This window comes from Cinclus cinclus, chromosome 4 (genome assembly GCF_963662255.1).
Source record: "Cinclus cinclus chromosome 4, bCinCin1.1, whole genome shotgun sequence".
NCBI classification, from domain to species: Eukaryota; Metazoa; Chordata; class Aves; order Passeriformes; family Cinclidae; genus Cinclus; species Cinclus cinclus.
The window spans coordinates 32,809,401-32,830,232 of NC_085049.1; the positions used below are offsets into that span (position 1 = coordinate 32,809,401).

At 34.7% G+C, this 20,832-nt stretch overlaps 1 protein-coding gene across 14 annotated transcripts in view; it reads left to right on the forward strand.

Annotated features, from left to right (window-relative positions):
- The window catches only part of CADPS2 (calcium dependent secretion activator 2), a 287,063-nt gene that overhangs the window by 176,067 nt on the left and 90,164 nt on the right, over positions 1-20,832 (forward strand). For 9 of the 14 annotated variants that reach the window (XM_062491046.1, XM_062491047.1, XM_062491053.1 and 6 more), the window contains exons 9-13: positions 2,995-3,061; positions 8,749-8,857; positions 10,016-10,219; positions 15,315-15,323; positions 17,800-17,936. In XM_062491046.1, coding sequence (XP_062347030.1) covers positions 2,995-3,061; positions 8,749-8,857; positions 10,016-10,219; positions 15,315-15,323; positions 17,800-17,936 — 526 coding nt within the window. The remainder of the gene's footprint in view (positions 1-2,994; positions 3,062-8,748; positions 8,858-10,015; positions 10,220-15,314; positions 15,324-17,799; positions 17,937-20,832) is intronic. The other 5 variants (XM_062491048.1, XM_062491056.1, XM_062491051.1 and 2 more) reach the window with 1 other exon arrangement.

A 20,832-nucleotide genomic window follows, 5' to 3' on the forward strand; every position in this document is an offset into this window, starting at 1 on the left:
TTCTTTTTCTTTTTCTTTTTCTTTTTCTTTTTCTTTTTCTTTTTCTTTTTCTTTTTCTTTTTCTTTTTCTTTTTCTTTTTCTTTTTCTTTTTCTTTTTCTTTTTCTTTTCTAAATAGAAAATTAATGAGAAAGAGAAGCTCAAAGAAGACTCTAGAAGCCTAGGTGGGTTCTTCCACCTAAAAATGTTTGACTCTTCAGTATATATTAATCTCTTTATCATTCAGGAGAAGACACACTTAAGATGAGCACAGGATATACCCCTTGTGAATGGCTGAAACTTTGTACATTAAGAAAAAACTAGTACCATTAGAGATGGCACTGGAAGAGGGATTAACAACATATTATGACTGTGTTTATAGTGATTTGTAAAACCAGATAGCATAAGTTTTTGCATTTCTGCAATAAATCCGAGCTTTGTGTCATGAATATTATTTTCTTTGTTATCTGGTCTTATGTAAGATCTGTGGATTTTAAAATTAGGTAGTTAATGTTCCACTCCTTTGTTTCCCAAGGAAGCTGTAATTTAGCATCATAGTTGGAAGTGATTTATAGGAGGAATAAAAGTGCTCATTGCCATTTAATTTCTTTTTGTGTGCTTTATTATTTTATACTTTTGAATTTACTCTATCTTATACTATTTCTGCCTGTACTGCAAAACTGTAGGTGGTATATCTTACATGAAGAGTAATTTAAAAAGCAGCCAAGTAATATAAAAACATCGCCTTTCTCTGATAACAAATGTTCTTTTAAGACCTCTTATTTTAAAAGCACATTTCTGCAACAGAATCAGTTAATAATGAGAAAGAATTAGCATAGAGTTTCTAAGGTTGGGTTACTCATTTTCTGATGTGCAAGAGGCAAGAAGCCTTTGTTAATCTATGTCTTTTTTACAGTCATTTAAGACATGTTAAGAGGGTGTGAACATGGTCAGGATATCTTTGTACTGCAGCTTTGGAGGACTGTGTATTTTCAACTGTGTTTTCAAAATACAGTTTCAAAATGGGGCAGTTGCCTAATGACATATATAAAAAAGACCATTTATGATACTCCAGGGGATGCAAGTGGGATGCAGTGGCAGAACCACCCTGAGGAACAGGGCAGTCTTGGGACTGAGAGAGACCAAATCCTACCTGTGGACTTTTTTACTTTTCTCCCTCAGGTCATTAAGCTTTGAGACTTAGTGAAATTCATAATTTATTTCCTCTCCACTCTCTGTCAACAGTAAAGAGATCAGCATGGCAATAACAATGTTGTGTGCTTTGGGGAAAGTGAATGCTCTGAAACATGTGTGAAAAGGAAAACTTTTCATATTTTGCGGGAGAATGTGTGACAATAAATCTGTGAGGTAAAGGCTTCCTTAGTTGCAAAATATTACACATTTTAAAATAAACCCTAGTAGGTCCTTTCTTTTGAACCCTTTCTGATATACTCCTTGCTCCTTACTTTTCATTGAATTTGTAATAGTCACAGAATTAAGATTTTAAAAAGACTGTGGCAAGATCTGGACTATTCGAAGAAGGCCACATCAACTGGTAATTTGTACACAATGCAAATTTTTACCCTTTCATACAAATAAAAGCAGAGTAACCAAGTAAGGTAGACCTTCAAAACAGGTGCAGAAGTTGAAGAAGGACAAACAATGGTATCATAATAATAAGGGAGCCACTACATAATCTGACAAACAACAATTAGTAAGCACGCTGAACATTTCTTTTAGACATAAACTTGCCCTTTGCCCTTTACGATGCCTAATGTGGGAGAAAATTTTCTTCACCCAGGACAGGTATAAAAAAGGTTTTGCCTTTATCTTGCTTACTCATTTCACATAAGATGTTGCTTCATTGCTCTAATAGGTGAAAACTACTGGGAAGCGAAGCCACAGAAAGTGAGCAGAGGGCAGCAGACCATATTCTCTTACCAGAGAAGCCTGTGTTCATCTGTCAGTCATCTGACCAACCATCTCCCATCCTAGTTATCATAGCTACTTCATAATCCATGTACCAGCATCCTCTGGGGAGTGCCCTGTGAAGCCAACATTCGTTGGTCTGAATGAGCATTGTTCTGCCTTTGACCAGCCTAGATGTCCCGGGTGTCCTTGACAGAAGCTGGCCATCCAGAAGGGGCAGCTCATGCGTAGTATTTTGCCCTCCTGTCATCTTTTAAGCCACAGATCCTTACTACTCATGGGCTTTTGCTCACAGTCTCACAGCTCATCCTTTTCTTCTTGCTGTCTTTGTTAACAACAGTGCAAAATGACCAGAGTGACAGAAAAAATGTCACTATAATGCCAGGAAATTCACTGCAAATTCTTGGGTAATGAGTGTGTTCTCTCTACCACCAAACCATACCAGCATCTGTGGTTTTATGATCTCACTGGTTGATTCTCCTGATTATTTCCTCTGATTCAAAGCCTGGAAATTGCTAAAGTGACAAGGAGTTTTTGAAATCTAAGAGCCTTTAAAGTGAAGTGCTTCTGTTTGTGAAATTAGATTTTACTTTACTCCGAAAAAATTTAATCTTGTGTGTCTGCTGGTATTGTGTTATGTGAACATTTTATCACACTGTCTCTGGGACTGACTTCTCAAAGCCTAAATAAACACGAGCAAATCTGTGGAAACCAAATGGAATAAAAACTGTTGCAAATGTCAACTTTTCTAACATTCAGTATTTCTGTGTAGTCAAAAGTGTTCTACTTTAAGCTACTTTTTCTATTTTTCAGATGAAATTGGTGAAATAAAAAGTGATAAGCAGGTTTATCTTCACACACATGAGATCATTTGTTTCTGATTTTTGTCTTGTTTTGAGTGAAAATGAGTGTCTCTTTGCATTTTTACGGTATGAGTGAATAGAAGAAAAATCACTTTTTACATATGACAACACTGAAGAAGCATCTTGGTAGACTGAGTAAATTAATACACAGATTTGTGCTTGGTCCTCCTAATCTCATACTTCTTATTAATGGAAAACCACTCCCTTTATTATTTCCTTTGCAGGTACTTGTATGCTCTAGGACAGAAGGTTTGGAAGCGGTGGAAAAAACGCTACTTTGTCCTTGTTCAGGTTAGTAGCCAGACATGAAATTTCAATAAAATAATTCTTGGACTATAAATATTGTATGATTTCTGGAGTACTTTGTAAATCAGTATCTTCAGGCAACACATGCAGTGCTACTCCAAGCTTCTTGCATCACAGAGACATACAGCTTTTTCTTTTTATTTATATACCTAGTAAACAGAAATGCTACCAAGTTTTACAGATATATATATAAAAGGGGCCCTACACTGAGCAATGTTTCAACTGAAACCTAGAAATTTCTGGATGAAATTCTTGTGACCTTCTGACCTGATGACAGCTTTTTATTAGCACTCAATTTAAAATAAAGTTATATTTCACAAAATGGATTGTATTTACTGTTTAATTTATTCTATCTCAACAAATATTTCCTGCCTTTGAAATTAAAGCAACAATACCTATATTAAGAACCTTTTCTGATTTTTTAAAATAATGCTTTTTTTTTTCTTCCTTGCAACATTATATTGGGTAAAATTATATAATTGTTACAGAGAATATGGTGTAGTAGTTGTTCTTGGCCACAAAAATGTGCTAGGCTCCTATTTTATAACTTTTTTTGTCCTAACCCAGAACTGTTAGTATTTTCACATGCCAGTGAATGGTAATACTGACTTTAGATAAATAGTAGATTTTGAGTGGTCAAAACAAAGGAATTAAAGATTTTAGGGAGTCTTTGTAAGGAAAAAAAAAATCATTGTTTTCCATTGGTGTTTGTCTTAAATTGCATTCAATGTTCTTCATAGTAAGTTCAGAGAATGCTGTTCTGTCTCCTTTGTTTTATTGACAGAAAACTCTTTTAAGTCTGAGTCTATGTAAGTATCATACAAAGGTCAGAACCTCTTAATGAGGCTTTTTTAAGAACAAAATCTTCTAAAACTACTTTCAGAAATCCTGATTTCTTTATCACTCTGTCAGTTACACTTACCTGGTCCCCTCCTACTCCTAAGTGATTAAAATTATATGGTTGTAAAAAGACTTACTGGACAAGTTCTTTATTAATGTTAAAAGCCAAGACTATTTGAAGGAGATTCTGTAAAGTCTATAGAATTCATTTAGGTTCTGATTTTACCAAGGTCATTTGTGAAGAGATGAGGACATTTTTTGAGGATTGATATTTGTTGGGAAGATCACTCTATAGGATAGCTGTCATAGCTATGTACAGAAAATAATTTCAGTAAGACTACATGCTCCCTTCATTCTTTTCTTTAACACTCATCCTACTTGTCACTCCTTTCACAGAAAGAATTAACTTGTTCTTTTCCTCTAAGCCACAGGTGTCATCTGATTTTTAAATTGTACATCTGAGAGACACAGTCTTTATGTTCATGCAATGTGGAACCATCATCTGGGAGACCGGTTTATTCCAGTCAAGTTAATTTTAACTATTTTCTACTCTCTATGCTGAAATTGAAATACTGGAGGAGAATATTACAGGAATTTTCCTACTGTGATGGGATTTAGTCATCTATTTCATTTTAAAACAGCTATCAATTGAATAAAGCTATATAAAAAATACAGTGTTAAATCAATATTTACTGTCCAGACAGCTCTGGCTCATTTATATAGTCCTGCTGTGATACATTCACTGCCAATAAGCTGAAGTCAATACATGTGAAATAAACATTCAGTAATGAACCAGTCTGGTTTTTTTATATATTACTGATAGATTGACAAGTCTTCCTCTATAGATTAACTTTTAGCTTTCAATAGGAAAATATCAAGGACTTGAAATTCAGTCCTAGAACAGAGGCTACCAGTATAGTTTACATACACACTTTGAAAATTTAACTCAGTTGTGGCGTTAGAGGAATAATGTTGATTTTTTTCAGAGTGTGATGTGAGTAATGTGCACCTTCATTATTGCTGCACTTCTTACAAGTTGTTAGTGGTTTCTGAAAGAACAGATCAATGTGATAGAAAGGTTACAGTATCTGAAAATTTTAATCTCTTCATTTTATTTGATTTTTATCCTTTAGTATCCAGTCATTTCTCTAAAAGGTTATTAATTTAAAACCAGAAAAAGACAGGGGCATAACACAGTTGGTAAGAAGCCTGATCTAGACCTGATGTGTTTTACTTAATTTGCTGTCTGATATCTTCCTCCAGTAATTGGAATGCAGATCCACTTCCGCCATTTTAATTTCACCTGGTCAAATGTTTAAAAAGTCAATAATTTGCTTCATGGATAATTTTTTTCTAAACACACAAGCCATGCAGGCTAATTCTTGCTACTGAAATCTTGGCGTGGGCTGCCCAGCGATGGCCTGTAGCAGACACCACAGAATCAGCCAGATGTGCAGTAACACTTCCTCCCAGCACATTAACCAGAGTCTTTGTGCCCTGTGGGGACATCCCTTGGTGACATTCCTCATAAGTCACAATCACATTTCTGTACCTATCTGTCTGTCATAAATGTATGCATTTATGGTTGTTGGTTTTCCCCCTTGTTAGAGGTAGAACAGCTGGTAGTCAGGTGTTTGGACATGTAGGAAATCTCAAAATTCAAGTAAATGCAGTTGTAGGTAGAGGATTGCCTTTTATTCTGTCAAGATTACCATTCAAGAGGATGAACTTATTCTGTTTTTGTCTAAGAATGTGTTGTATATAGTCCTGACTTTGACTACTCATTATTCTACAAATTATTTATGCAAATTTGCTGAATTCTTAGGCAAAGCTGATTACAACTCCACTTACTACTAATAATACACTTAAACCCAGTCAAGAATCTATATTAAAAAGTGTTATTTCAAACTGTTCTGGTGTTTCTCTTTTCAATAATGAGAGAAGCCACTGATGACCATAAGGTAAAGGGTTTATTTATACTTCAAGTATAAATAAATGAGGCAAGTTCTATATTGCTTTATTTTGTTGGGACTTTTTTCCTAACAAAATTTTCCAGAATTTTTCTATTTGTTTCTTCAGTGAAGAAACCTCAGAATTTCTCATTTTAACAAAAAGATGAAGTCACCGATTGTGACTGATTGTTCCTTTAAAATAAGAGAACATATGTGCAATATGTTCAATAAAATAAAATCAAATCAGCAACATTATAATGTCTGTCATGTTATAGTGGTAAGGTTAAAAATTAATAACGATACATTGCCCAGATATTACACAAGTTTATCTTTAAAAACATTCAATGGCTGAAGAAATCTGAAAATTATGGGCATCCTACACATTTGCATGATTAGTATTTGCTAGCTTCTCTTCTGATGGCTCAGATTGTCTATACAATAGACAATATGTGTGGTTATGTGGAACTGTTAACATGAAAATGTGAGAGATGAATGTGGGTCCTTGCCAGCTTATTTCATTCAACCAAATGGAATAAATTGAAACATGTTTTTACTACAGTGCCAAGTATCAAAAATTAAAGTTGTAGAGTCAGTTTACAAAGGAAAGAAAAGGAGGAAGTTCTCATTAAATATAAGGCTAATTGCAGAGGATTTAGAGTTGTATGACTAGCCTACAGCACCCTCCATGCTTGTCCATGAGGGAAGTGTGGCTGTGGGTCAATAATCTGGGAAATACCAAGCCATGTCAGAGGTGATGCTGCTGCCAGGCCTCGAGCCCGGGGTGTAGCACAGGGAGGAGCCCCATGTCGGGGTCCCCTCCCAAAGGAGACACCAGCCCTGGCTGTCTCTGCCCGCAGCCCAGATGCCCATTTCAGCCTCCTGGGGCCGTCATCCCCAGCCCCAGAAATGCCACAGCAGGGCTGGTCTCCAGTTCCCCACATCCCAGTCCATCCATGGCCTGTGCCCAGTGCTGGGGCTGGTTGCCTTGCTGCCAGCTGGACCCTGTCAGCCCAGGGATGGATACCTTAAAATATTTAAACCAAAATACAGTAATTTTCTAAAATGTACTATGAATGAAAGCAAAACTTTGGGCTCAATGCAGAAAATAGTGAGGTGAAATTCTGCTATGCCTGTCATGCTGGAGGATGGGCTGGCTGCTTGTAGTAGTCCCTTTCTGGCCTGAAAAATCTGAATTTTGGGGTAGACTAGATCATCTTTTGTGTTTATGTATATTTAATGTGATCTTGGTGTGCCCATTTAAGCAAATGTACCAAATCTGATGTGGAAAGCTGACACTCAGTTTCAGTTGCCTGACAGTGTCTCTCAAATTCTTATCTCCTGTAAAACTCTCTTTGCTTAACTAACGAAATAACTAAAACTAGATGAGCTATGTTTAATTTCTCTCCCCTGTAGACTCCTGCTGTGGTTCTGGAGACATCAGTTTGGCATTTGAGGCTTGATGGGCGTTTTATAGAGAGAGCTATTACCCCTGTTCCTTTTGCTTGTACAGGCTGTGCCAGGGGATGTTCTGTCACCGTGCACTGCATACACATAGATAGCATAGTCCTATTTCAAAAAAGCATCAATACATCAAATAATGAAATATTTTTAGAACATTACCCAGATAATAATCACACATTCCATCCTTATTTTCAAAAAGAATCAGTCTTTTACAAAGAGTAAAGTTACAGCACCAGGAAATATATGAACAGAGCTAAAATCAGCTGTCCAAATTTTATTTCAAAAAGGATTATTCCTGAAGTTGTAGCTAAAACAATAAATTTAGATAAGTTGGCTGAGCAGTCAGCAGTCAAAATAAAAATGATCCATTATTTAACAGATGAGCTCCTTACTTATCTGTACATCCTAGCATAATTGTACAGATAGTTTAAAACAAGTCTGTTGGCCAGGTTTTCTACAGTCCCTGAGATGAGAGTTCCAGAGGTGCATATACATTCTGTTCCCTTTAGTTGCAAGTGTTCACAGATTCACGTGCTCTTTCTTCTGGTCATCTTCTATAATCCTCCCAGCTCTTCATGTAAATCTGGGAACACCTCGGTTTTGTTTCAGTCATTCCTCTTCTCCTCCCAGATGCTACATTTCTTTATCATTCTTTATCTTTTCTGTCAGCTTTCCCTCACCTATCCTTATAATTTTCTATTCTGTTTACAGAGTCAAAAACCACCTGGAGACACATTTTCTTCTTATTGCTTTCTAAGTTTTATAATTGTACTTGATGACAAGTAACTCATGTTGTCCATGCCAGCTGCAAGCAGCTTGGCCTACACGGTATGTTATCTAGTGAGCCAAGCAGTGCAGGGTTGGGTGAGAACACAGATGCAAAAAGTACAGAAATTAGACTATAAAATCAAACTGAAGGTTCTGATGCTTGCCATCATTAGCTAGAATTGGCCAGATTATATGTTCCTTTTTTTCCAGTTTCATGATAATTGTGCCACTCCTGCAAACAGTACTTCTATACATAAAAGTTCTTTTTTTCTCACTTTCTTGGAATATAGTTATTTTTCTCCTCATACAGTATGCTAAGTAATTTGGTCAGCACCACAATACTAAGCATTTTCCCTACCAGGATCCAAATGGCTTCCCATCACTTTTTTGTAAGGCATCAGCCCAAAATGTATTTCAGGAAACTGCAGAGAGGTGTGTTTATGTGTTTATTTCATTTGGAGTTTTTTGTTCCTTCATTTTGGCAGAAAGGGGAAAGGAGGAGAAATTTTACACTGTAAATACTTCTAGAAAGGGAAAAAAAAGGGCGGGATTTATTTATTCAGTGCACATGAAAGCTAATTTAAACCGTGGTACATTTGTTATACAGTTCTGAAATGCATTTCAATAATTAAGAAGTCCTTTCTTATTCAGGTTAGCCAATATACATTTGCAATGTGCAGCTACAGAGAAAAGAAGTCTGAGCCTCAGGAACTGATGCAACTGGAAGGATACACTGTGGATTACACAGCTCCTCACACAGGTACTTTTCATGATTTTGAAGTAGGATACTGAAGCACAATATATTTGTGTAAAATAGCTGTTTCAATTTGCTCATTTTGATCTAGCAGCAAAAACTCCCAAGGTTCTTTGACAGCAAAAAATCCCAGGATTCTTTGGCAATTATTCCACTAGGACATTCTGGTGTGGAAAATCATGCTTTTAGAGAGAAGCTCATTGTAAGACTAATGAAAAACAAACTTTACACTAAAGTTTCCTGAAATATTATAAGACCACACATAATACAAGGAAAAATTTGTGACTTCTAATCAATCTTCCCCTTTTCTCTTTTTGATGGTGATGGTATGTGACAGTATACTGTGAAGTATATTCATAAATAATTTAGAAAAGAAGACAAATTATGACAGTACGTCTGAAAGACAAGTACCTTATAGTACTCAAAAATAAATTTGGAGATATCAGAAAAATCTCCACAAGTTAGTATTAAAATGGAAGAGGGAAATCACATGCAGAGGAAAACAATTCTACTTATGCAGTGGAGGGTTACAAAATTAGGAGACATCTGAGACATTAAAGATTAACCTTTGAAAAATTTTGTGCCAATATTTAGAATAATTGAGAAAGCAAACAATGCTCAGAAGGCATTTGGGAAACTGAAACAATTCTGTCATAAAAAAATCCCTAGTACAGCCATGTTGACTGTTCTTGTTACATGCTCTCAGGAAAAAAAAAAAAAAAAAAACTGGAATGAGAAAAAGGGCTAAGGAAAAGCAGCACTGATAAAGGACATGGAGCTGTCTCTGTTCAGTAAGAGATAAAGTTGACAGGAATTTCCAGCTAATGAAATAATACCAGGAAGTATAACATGTTTAAAAAATGCAAAATAGTATATGGCAGAGAGAAGATTATTAAGAAATAAGTTGGAGCTGAAATTAAGGTGAAGTCATGTAAATATTTTCTCTTGTGATTTCTGTATTTATTACGTTACCTCTATGCATTACCACTTGATCCTTATAGCTCTAGATTTATCTTATTTCTAGGTCATAAATACCTACAAAATGCTTTAGCACACCCCTCCACACACACACATACTCCAAGTAAAACCGATCATGTAATAAACATTGATGGTGATTTAGAAGTAACTTGTATTTATCAAGATTACCTTCTTTTACTGCTTCAGGTCTTCAGGGTGGACGAATGTTTTTCAATGCTGTTAAAGAAGGCGATACTGTGATATTTGCAAGTGACGATGAGCAGGATAGAATACTCTGGGTTCAAGCTATGTACAGAGCCACAGGTCAATCTTACAAGCCTGTTCCTGCAAGTCAAGCTCAGAAGATGAATCTAAAAGGAGGCAATGCCAACACAGATATATCCCCACTTTGTAAGTTGGTTTTTCTTTTCTTTTGTGGCTTTGGTTTTGGTTTTAGCTGGTAAAATATATAGCAGCTCACTCAATGAAGTTTAATTAAGCAGAACTTATTCACTAGGCAAATGTGTCTAGCAGTTCATTGTCAGCCAGAAGCTCTTTAACTCATATTATTATTAACAGCAAGGGAAATCCTGACTTGCAGGTCATTATTTTTATTATAATCCATGAAAATACAGCAATTAGCTTCATATTCCTTACAATTGACCCATATATTACCATGGAGACGGTGTTTGGTTTGCATTATATTTTTCATTAGCCAGCCAGTGTAGTATTGAATTGAAAAGCATCAATTTATTCTGAGAATTTTTATAGATTTAGGTCAACTTTATCATACATTGTATGTATTAGTTACCAGACAATACATTGTGAGTTGAAAAGCAATAGATGGGCTCCTGGACTTTTTGGCACATTGTGTAATATTAAATTATATATTAAAAATTCTTAAAATTATTCAGGTTTAAATTTTCATCACCTTTTTCTAAGGAAATTATCATTTCAGAGAAATCAAAGTGGATAGAATATATTAAATATATTCTAAATCTTCATATTATCTCTTTGGAAGCATTCATATCTATGCAAAGGAAGCATATGTATTAGGGGTTTTTGATGTTGTTGTGGAGGCTGAGTGCAACCCAAGGACCTTTCATAGTAGCCGTTAAATTTCTGGAACATCATATGATTATTATACAATAACCCTTCTGCGTTATTGTATAACCATAATGCAAAGTGATAGAAGGGAAACATGTTTTAGACTAAACTTTGTTCCGTGTCTGAAGTCTGTAGCAGGTTGACTCAATCCCATTCTTCTCCCTCAGTCTTGCTATCACTCAGTCTCACAACCTTCTATTCATCCTGTAATAAGTTTGCTTTTAGAAAACAGTAAATGTGCTTGTTAAAATTAATAATATTTATCTAAAATCCTGAGGAGCTCTCAGTGTCATTGATCTTTTCAGTGTTAAGATCATTGATAAAAGTTTAATCTCACAAAAGCACTGACACCTGTTTTTCATCTGAAACAATTTGGTAGGGAATTAATCTGAAACACTTTGTGAAGTGTTTCATTATTGAGGCCATTAAGGTGAAGTAGGATAGAAGTAACACTGCAAAAGCAAAGGTGGGGCAACAGCCAAGAGGTGCTTCTGCTCACCTCCTCCCACTTCCCTGGATTTGTGCTGGGTGGTGGGAGCTCACTGTGTTCCCACCTATTTCCCTACTTCATGTGCATCAATTAGAAAGTACAAAAGAAGTGATCACTATCAGCAGTAGCCAAGAACCTGCTCCTGGTTTTGGACACAATGTTTGCCTGGAAGTGAAAGCAACTAGAAAACTCTGACCACGGGGCAGTGAAAATTATAGAAAGAGTAAGATACAAAAAACAATCACAACTTTGGATATACTGAAATTGTGTTGTCAGAAATAAAATTATTGGTAATGTTAAAGAATTAAACAGCAACTATCACGTCTTGATATGGCTTTAGACATTATTTTAGAGGGACTACAGTTCTTAGGTGGAAACCATAGAAAAATAAGGACTATTTTAAAGATGTTTTAAGGAAAGCTCAAAAGCCAAAAATATCATGTATTTTTCTGTCATGCATATGTATCTACTTATACAAACTCATATGACTGAAGTGTATATAAATAAAAAATATTTGTTTAAGTCATTATTTTCCTTTGGGATTAATATACTTCAATGTCAATATTTTGTAATAATTCACAAAACAATTAATAACTTATAATAATTCATAAATTTCTTTGTGGAATTTAATTTAATGTGATATTTAGAACCATTGTTCGACTGATTCCTATAATATCCCAGTTCTCTCTACAGGATTTTTTTTTTTTTGTTCTTTCTCTTGCACTTGAGGTAGAAATGGGCATAATCAAATTACTCTGTTTTTAAGAAACTCCAAAAACTGAGAGTTTCATATATAACCTTACATCATTTTATAAAGGTCATACTTCCTTTAAATATATCCTGAATTTCTTGAGGCATAGTTTTACTTCTAAGAAGACTCTATAGCTTGCCTTTTATCATATTTTAATAGATTCAGTTTCACAAGAAGTTCATTTTCTTTTCCCTTAGAAAAATGTTTGCATGAATCTAAGTGTCTTTTATTTTTAATGATATATAACACCACATTCTTGAAAGCTGGCATATATATTAAATTAAATTAATTTCCAATTTTTTCTTCTTTACTATGTACATTTTTAGTATTAGGAAATACCGTTTTCACCAGATAATTTGTCAGTTGTTATTTTTATGATTTTTATTTTCCTATTAATACATAATTTAATCATTTCCAGCCAATAGAAGATCACATTGTTTTAGTTTCTGCAGTGTATGATGCAATGCCATCTCCACATACAGAAAGCAGAAAACTAGCTTGCACTTACTGAAACACATGTCAGTTAATGGCATTCAATCTGTGAAAGTCTGTCCCCATTTTCTTTATCCTCTAAGATGAAAAATCAACTCACCCTGATAAAATGTTCAAAAATAATTTTCAAAAACTTAGAGAAAACTAAATATCTTTAAATTGCAGGATGTAGAAAAAAATCGGCTTGAGGAAAAATGTTTCAGTGTTTTTCCCTATTGTGTTTATAAAATTTCTTTCATTATGAAATTTTCTTAATAGTTATGAAAAGCATCTGAAAGTGGATGAAAAGCATCTGAAAGTGGTATTTAACAGAGTCAAACTAGTGTAGTACCTGTCCAACTTCTAAAACGTATGCTAGTAAATTTTTTCATCAAAGTAATTTAGTATTGCAGTTTTGTGGTATTAGGTGACTCCAAAACAAAAGTGAAGACAGGCTAATGTCAGCAATGATCAAGAAAAGGAGACTGACCTTCATTTCCACTGTTCTGCATAAGCATGTTGAATGAAAGAACAGAGTTTTTAAGGATGTATGATTGTAGAATAGCTAGAAGTTTCCCAAGGACATTAATGTTTCAGGGAAATCACAGAGGAAAAATGGATTTATTTGAATCACATAAAGGAAGTGATCCCTTTCTTAATGAGCAATGTATTAGGAGATATATTCATACGTCTGGAAAAGCTACTGAATGCTTAGCACTGCTAATAGCACAGGAGTTAGCACTTGTTATAACACAGGAGTTAAAAGCAGCACAAGGGGATTGTCATGTCTTAATGAAGAAACACAAAGCCAAACATAATTCTGAACCGACACCCTCATGAGTTCAGAGACAATCTCTTTCAATTAATTACATTTTTAGAAACAAACAAGTAAAAGATATTTTTTTCATTTGGCATAATTTCCTCAGCAGGTTTTGCAGCTTTATGTCCATGATACCCCTTTTGCAATTTGGAAGACTGGAGTAACTCCACCCTCCCTGCATGTTTCCCCATTCCTCCTCATGTCCATTTCCCGCTTGCCTCCAACCATGCCTGTGTCCCTTTTAGAAAGAAAATGTTTACACCAGCCTCCACCACCTTAGGCAGCCAGCAAGTCACCTGTGGGCTCTCTTCTGTGCTATTCAGGAACATGTAAAAACTATACAAGAATCTTGAAATCTGCCCTTCAACAAAGTGCTGGCAATCAGTGTGGTATCCCCAGCCTGACAGTCAGGCCATATGGGCCAGCTGCTTTCACATTCTCTGCCACTTTCTCTGCAGAAGTTATTTCATGGCCTAATACCTAAATTATAAAGTTCTGGGGTCATAGATTGTCTCTTTGGCCTGTGTAGCACTTTGGAGTCCTGGTCAATGATCAGGAGTCAAAATGTTCCCAATGTAAGCTGTCACCATCTGTCTGGAGTGGCACTTGAAGGAATGCAATTCATGTCTTACCACTGTCTTTTCCAACCAGTTCCAGCCCCTTCAGGAACAGTCATAGCTCTTACCCTACTAGTCTTACTCTTTAAATCTTTTTAATCCCTACAATACCAGATTGCTTGCTTCTACCTTCTCTTCTTTGCTGCTTGCCTGAGCTAGTTTAATTGCTTTCAAGATGCTTAAAATCAAGTAGAGATGTTACCAAGAGCCACAAAAAGGAGTCTGTCACCACTCAGCAAGGCCAGTACCTGTAGTTCACCCTAGCACAGAGTAGAGGATGCAGGAAATGTCTATTTGCTTCTGGGCTGAAACAGGGCAGGGATGTTGTGTAGGGATGCTAGTACCACTTGAGAATGTGCCATAAACATGAAATTCTTGGTAGTGCTAATTAAGTCAACTCTGTATGAGCTGAGTCACTGAGGATGTGATGATTTTAATAGCCTTTGCAACTAGACTAAAATTTAAAGTTTCTTGCAAAAATGGCAAAAGGCATACTTAGAATGCTATTCCACCCAATTGAATATCTTTATCTAAAAAAACAGCCGAAGAATGTGCTTAAATTCCTGCAATAGCTTTTGTTAATTTTTAGCATTGTTTGCAAATATATTTATTTGTCCTATCTTGATTTAAAAAAACAAAAACAGCAACAACATAAAACAAACAAAAAACCAAAACCTGACAGTTTCCAAAAGACAAAATACACAACCTGGATCAGGCAGGGCAACTTGGAAATAGCAGCCAATGATTTCCAAAGATTTTGAGTTAAAGGCAACATGGAAAGCGTGGCAACAGATTCAATTAAGAAGGGAAGAAAAACTAATTGTGAAAACACAAGATAAATATTGCTGCTTCAAAGCTCTCCCCAAAGATCTTTCCAATAGTTTCCAAGACTGTGAAAGTGTATAGAAAAATGTATTTGTAGTTTTTTCTTGAATATATGGCAATAGAGCACCTGATATGCCTTTTGCATTTGCATGTTGTTTGAACAGGACAGCTAAAGCTTATTTGTGTAAGAATTTTAAAAATGCAATCACTCTAACAATTTTTAAAAGTAGGGTTTTGAGTTATTAGTCACAGTCATATGCCATTTATGAATTCCTCACTATCTTTGCTCAAGTTCTTAATTCTTTTAAAATTATTTTTTGTTGCAAAATATTTACCAGTTTTCTTGTATGTACATCATAGCAATAAATAAAAATGTAATGTGTTACACTAGATATATTTTTCTGTTATTTCCTGTTTACCTGCAGCTGGCAAAGGTAAGTCTTTAGTTGTTCCTCTGTTGCTTAAATATAACTGGTAAATAATTCTGTTACTATTTGACAATGTTGTTTGTACTACTTGATTCACTCAAAAAGATGATCAGTCATGGATCTTTCTTCTAGAATTAAATCTAGCAAATATTTACACTTTTAAATCAATGTTTTTGCTTATTTTGCCTAAATTATGTAATAGCAAATTCTGTTTTCACAATCTGTGTTGTGTTCAATAGCTCACCTTACTCCTTATGATACTGTATCAGTATGCTGGATCTGTTTCATTTGCAACAGCCAATCTCCTGAGTTCAAAATACTTGAATCACTTGTCTGTACTTACACTTTCTCTCTTAAAAAAAGGGTCATCTTTTATATTGGTGTGGTTAACCAGAGAAAAAAACAAAAGGTTATTTTAAGAATTATTCATTTCTATATAATTTTCTACATGATGGCAAAAAGAAATATTGGTACTTTTTCTTTTTTGTCATATGTCTTACTATGAATAATGTTTATAATGTATGATAAACCTGATATTCTTATAAGAAGGAATACTTATAAGAAATGCTGAAATCAGTTACTTGCACGTTACATATAACATATTTGAAAAGAGTTTTATCTATGTTTGGACATTTTGGAAACTATAGATAACTTCATATGTTGCTCAGTACTTTTGGTAATGTAGTTGTGTTGATATCAGTTGTTTGTCTTTGAATTAATGTGTTTAAACACAATGAAATTGCACTAATTAAGAGAGAGCATTTCCTGTACCTATGCCAAAAATATGAGCTAGGTTTGTCATTTAATGATAGGCTAGTCTAATGCTCATTGAAATATTGCTAATCTATGTAATCACATATGCTACAGATCTTTCAAGTATTTAAAATGCATGCTGCTGCTTCTCTGGGGTGATGGTCTCATACCTTACACCATCGACATATTGTCATCCTGTTTATTTGCTACATCCACCTTGGTGAAATCTGTCACATGGATGTGACTCTTGCTTTGACAATGCAAAGCCAAGTGATATGAATTAGTTTCTGCATCTTTCTAGGATTTGATGTTGAAGATCTTTCAGCTTGAATTAAATAATTCTCCCATCCACAAATACAGCTGAAAGTTGGACTTGACATGGATCAATATGATCTGGGGCTAAATTTCTAAATGTGACTGATTATGTTAGCATCATGCTCACAGATCAATATTGAGTTTTATTATGAACCTGACTCTATAATTGGGTTTAATCAATAAACTTTTGTCTCCTTTCTTTAGAAATTTTAGATTTGTACTATGCAGGTTTTCAAAATTGCATTTAGGATACACTTAGATCTATACTTTTCTGGTAACGAATATAAAAAGACCTAGGTTTGAATTTAAAGGAACAAAGAGCTAAGACCCTATTGAAAAGGGAAGTCAATTTTTAAGTTGATAGGACTGTTCACCCCAGTACAGTCTATAGAATCCAAGGCAGCTAATGTGCTAATACATAACTAGTCCTTTTGGGCACTGTAAGGCTTTTTCTGTCCATACTAGATAGATAATTCACATTGAAGACTTTGACAAAACATAACATTAATGAAAGCAATCACTAGAGCTTCTCTTTTGATAAACCCGCGGGGTTTAAAGGCGTTGAAAGATGCAATCTGTGAAGAACAATAAATTTGGGCCTTTGACTGAAGTGCCATTTGGGATGGTATGCTTTCTCAATGTATTTACACAAAAATGCTGCTCCCTTTTTCAGTACACTTTGCTGGAAGGTTGAAGGAGCTCTTTGCCATTACTACATTAAGGTTTGTCTCATTAAAAGCCGAGTACAAAAAGAAGGCTGGAAATGACCTAGCTCAAGCCAGTGTGTTCATTTCTGCTCCAGTTTGCCATTTGAGAAGTAGGCTTCAAGCCATGATGAATATTTCTATTAAGTGGTACTTTGAACTGCAGTAAAGATGCTCTTCCTTATCTGAAGAAATAAATGCATAAAACTGTTTGGGGTTCTTTTAGTTTTTTTTATTTTTATTTTTATTTTGTGGTTGTTTTGCTAAAATTAGAAAGAGAGCCATACTAAACCAGGAAATGATGGAATTCTTTTTCTACTTCAAAAAATTATTTTTAAATTGAAATATTTGTAAAGTCCACTAGAAAAGAATGCTTTAATACCTTTTTAAGATGCTGTGTTTTGTTTTCTGGCAGCCTATCTAAATTTTGGTTTACCTGTCTGTGGGTAGCAATTTTTATTTTCACTGTTACACTCCATAAATTCGTATAATAGAAAAAAATGTTCAATAATAATAGTTTCAGATTAAAAGACCAAGATTCTATAGTAATTTTGGTGCAAGCATCTCTGTATATGAGTTATTTCTTTGAGATATCTTTCTTTCAAGAAAGCTTAGATATTGAGACTTATATGCCATGCGTACTCTGGTGTTTGTAAGTCTGAACACACACTCACGTGTATTGTTCTGCACATTTTTTCTTTGTATAACAGATACAGACCGTGGCCAGAAACATGGCATGGATGAGTTTATTTCTGCTAATCCCTGCAAATTTGACCATGCTTCCCTCTTTAGACTGCTTCAGAGACAGACCTTGGATCACAGATTGAATGACTCCTATTCTTGTTTGGTGAGTACTGGCTGGAAGATAGATATAAAGAAGTGAGAAATAGTTGTTACAAAGTAGTCCTTTCTTCCTTGTTCCTTCAACAACTGCAGTTGTAGGTGGAATAAAGGGTCCAATCGATTGGTTTTAAATTTGAAAATTACATACTTGCAAGCCACTGCTGTGCCACTCGATAGAAAGCAAAGAGACACAAACTGTCTTCAGTTTTATCAGCTGAAATTTATCATGTCCTCTGGGGAGGTTTGAATAAAAACAGAAAGTTTTGACAGTGACAAGAACTCCTGTGGTAGGATTTACTGACGCCTGTACAGGCATTTTAAGGTCCAAATGCTGTTGCCTCATCTCAGACATTTTCACCTGTCTTGTGATTCTTCATTCCCCTCTGATGTGAAGGAAAAACAGCAAAAAAAAAGGGGAGGCAGACCCATAAACATTATGTACAGTAAATTACCTGTTCTGCAAGTAAAAAAGGGGAGTATAATTATTAAACACAAATAGTATGTGATCTCTGGATCAAAATAAATGTTTTCTACATTTAAAGAATACCATCATTACCATAATGAAAGGTAAAATGTTGTCTGCAGTTTCCTTTTCGTACAATCATTTTCTGTTCTGTGCTAGTTCAGGATGGGGCTGCTTCAGGTTTTGTTTTCATTAGAGAAGAAAACCAGCAACAATCTTGTGGAAGTTCATCAGATTATACACACTCATTAAACAGGTTTGTATGGGTCAGACCTCATAACTTCCTGAGGCTTTATTTTTCACCTGAAATTTTTCCTGCCTGAAATAGTGATCTCTCACTAAGGATCTAAAATGCCTCACAGCGCAGAATTTTTTTTTTTGTCACTTTAATGTCCCAACAGCAACAAAAAAAGATAATGGGGATTTTCACTTCTTTTTCCATTGTTCTGACTAGTCTTGTAATACAAAGATAATAATTGGAATTTTTAGGTTTGTTTGAAGTTGTTAAAAAGGGAAAAAAAATATTATTTGATCACAGTTGCCTCCCTTTTAAAATACTGACAGATATCTATGTATAGGAAAGTTAAAGGTCTCATTTTCTGTCTGTGGGTTGCACACTGAATCAAAGAGGCCTGAAGGTACATCTGTACAAAGTAATTGGCACTCAAAGAGAAAATGGTTAGCTTTCTACCAGAGCATTGGGGTCAAACTCTTTTTTATAATAATAATAATATAGTAAGACACTTAATATAGCCTTGAAATCAGGAACTTTTGGAAGAGGTTATGTGAAATGTACAGTGCTATAGCAACCATAAAGCAGATGTATGTCTTACCATTCTTTTCGAAATTCAGCTTTTAGTAAGTGGAATGGGTGATAATTTTTTTAAATTGTATATTTAAGTACCTTTGTATTTTAAAAAAATTGGGAATGTCGGGGTAACAATAGGATACATGGACATGTAAGTGTGATTCTTCTTTTCTCTGAAAGCTCATTTTGTGTAATTTTTTAGAAACAATTCATCCCTTATTTCAACAAACACAATATAACCACACATATGACTTGTAAAAAAATTTTAAAAGCGTAGAAATTAATATTATACAAAGTTCTCTAATAAATTACTATATAAGTTAAATTTCTTCAATTCTACATTCTTCTTGGTATAGGGAGAGTGTTGAGGAGATGGGAGATTTTGGGTTTTTTCAATTATAAAATAAAAAAACAATGTTGTCTAATACCAATACTTTGTAGGGTATAGTTGTTATGTTTCAGAGACTTGTGCATGATATGGGATTGAATAAGGGCAAGGAAAGCACACATTTATATGAAAAATGACCACACAGACAGATCTTTTATGAAAGACTGAAATTAACAAGTTCTTTAAATGTTTTTATTCTTGTCACAATTATCTTATGAGAATGAGCAGAAATTTTAATAGTTTGCTTTTGTACTGCTAGGCAATGATGTGCAACATTTTGTTATGTTTTCCATAAAAACATAGGAAGAGACCAGTGGCAATGAAAACATAATGACAGAATATCAATCACAATAACTGCTGTTGATTATATCTAGGGCTAAGATACATATTGTTGCAGAAATACAGTTAAAATTCCTTTTCTTTCTTCTTTCAATAGAATACCATATTTTGTATCAAAACTGTGTAAGCTATATGAGGCATTGCAACATGATCAAATACTTGATTAATGTCCTGAGTACTATTCTATCTAAACCTAGGTGTTCTCCGGAAACAGCTGAAACTGTTCTGACTTCAAAGAAGTTAATTAAGAGCAATTTTTTTTTAGTATGAAATACCTTTGAGTTGTTTCTTGATTGCAGATAATATGTTAAATTGAAGAGTTCGAGGAGGACATAACACAGCTTGAATTCCTGTCTCAAGCATGTCTTTCAGTAAAGTTAAAACACAGATTTATTTTTTTTTAACTGATTTGAATATAGTTTTAAGTATTGTTCAGTAGTATTTTTGCTGATATTTTGTACAAATACTGGACATCTGATCTTGCAGAAGTTTTCACAAGCATTAAGGGTATATTGGTCTTCAGCTGCTATACTGATGGCATAAATTCGTGAATCTGCAAAATCATTTTGCTTATCCAAGTTATTTGTATATTTGAATTTAGATATTTCTCAATCTCTCTTAACCTTTTGATGAGGTGGAATGATGAGAGATGATGAGAGGGAAATATCACGACAATCAAAACAAGAACAAAATAAAATGCTTACATAGAACAGCTGTGCAGTAGTTGTAGTTTTCCAAGGTTTATTTTTTTCTCCATGTTGCTTTTTTGGAAGCTCACCATGCCACTTCGTATCATATTCCTGCATCAAGACTCAATTATATTTTGTACACTCTGGATTCACTCAGGAACTGTTTTTGTGGTGTGAAGGAGTCTGTACTTTGCACATGTCTGTGTCAGAGTT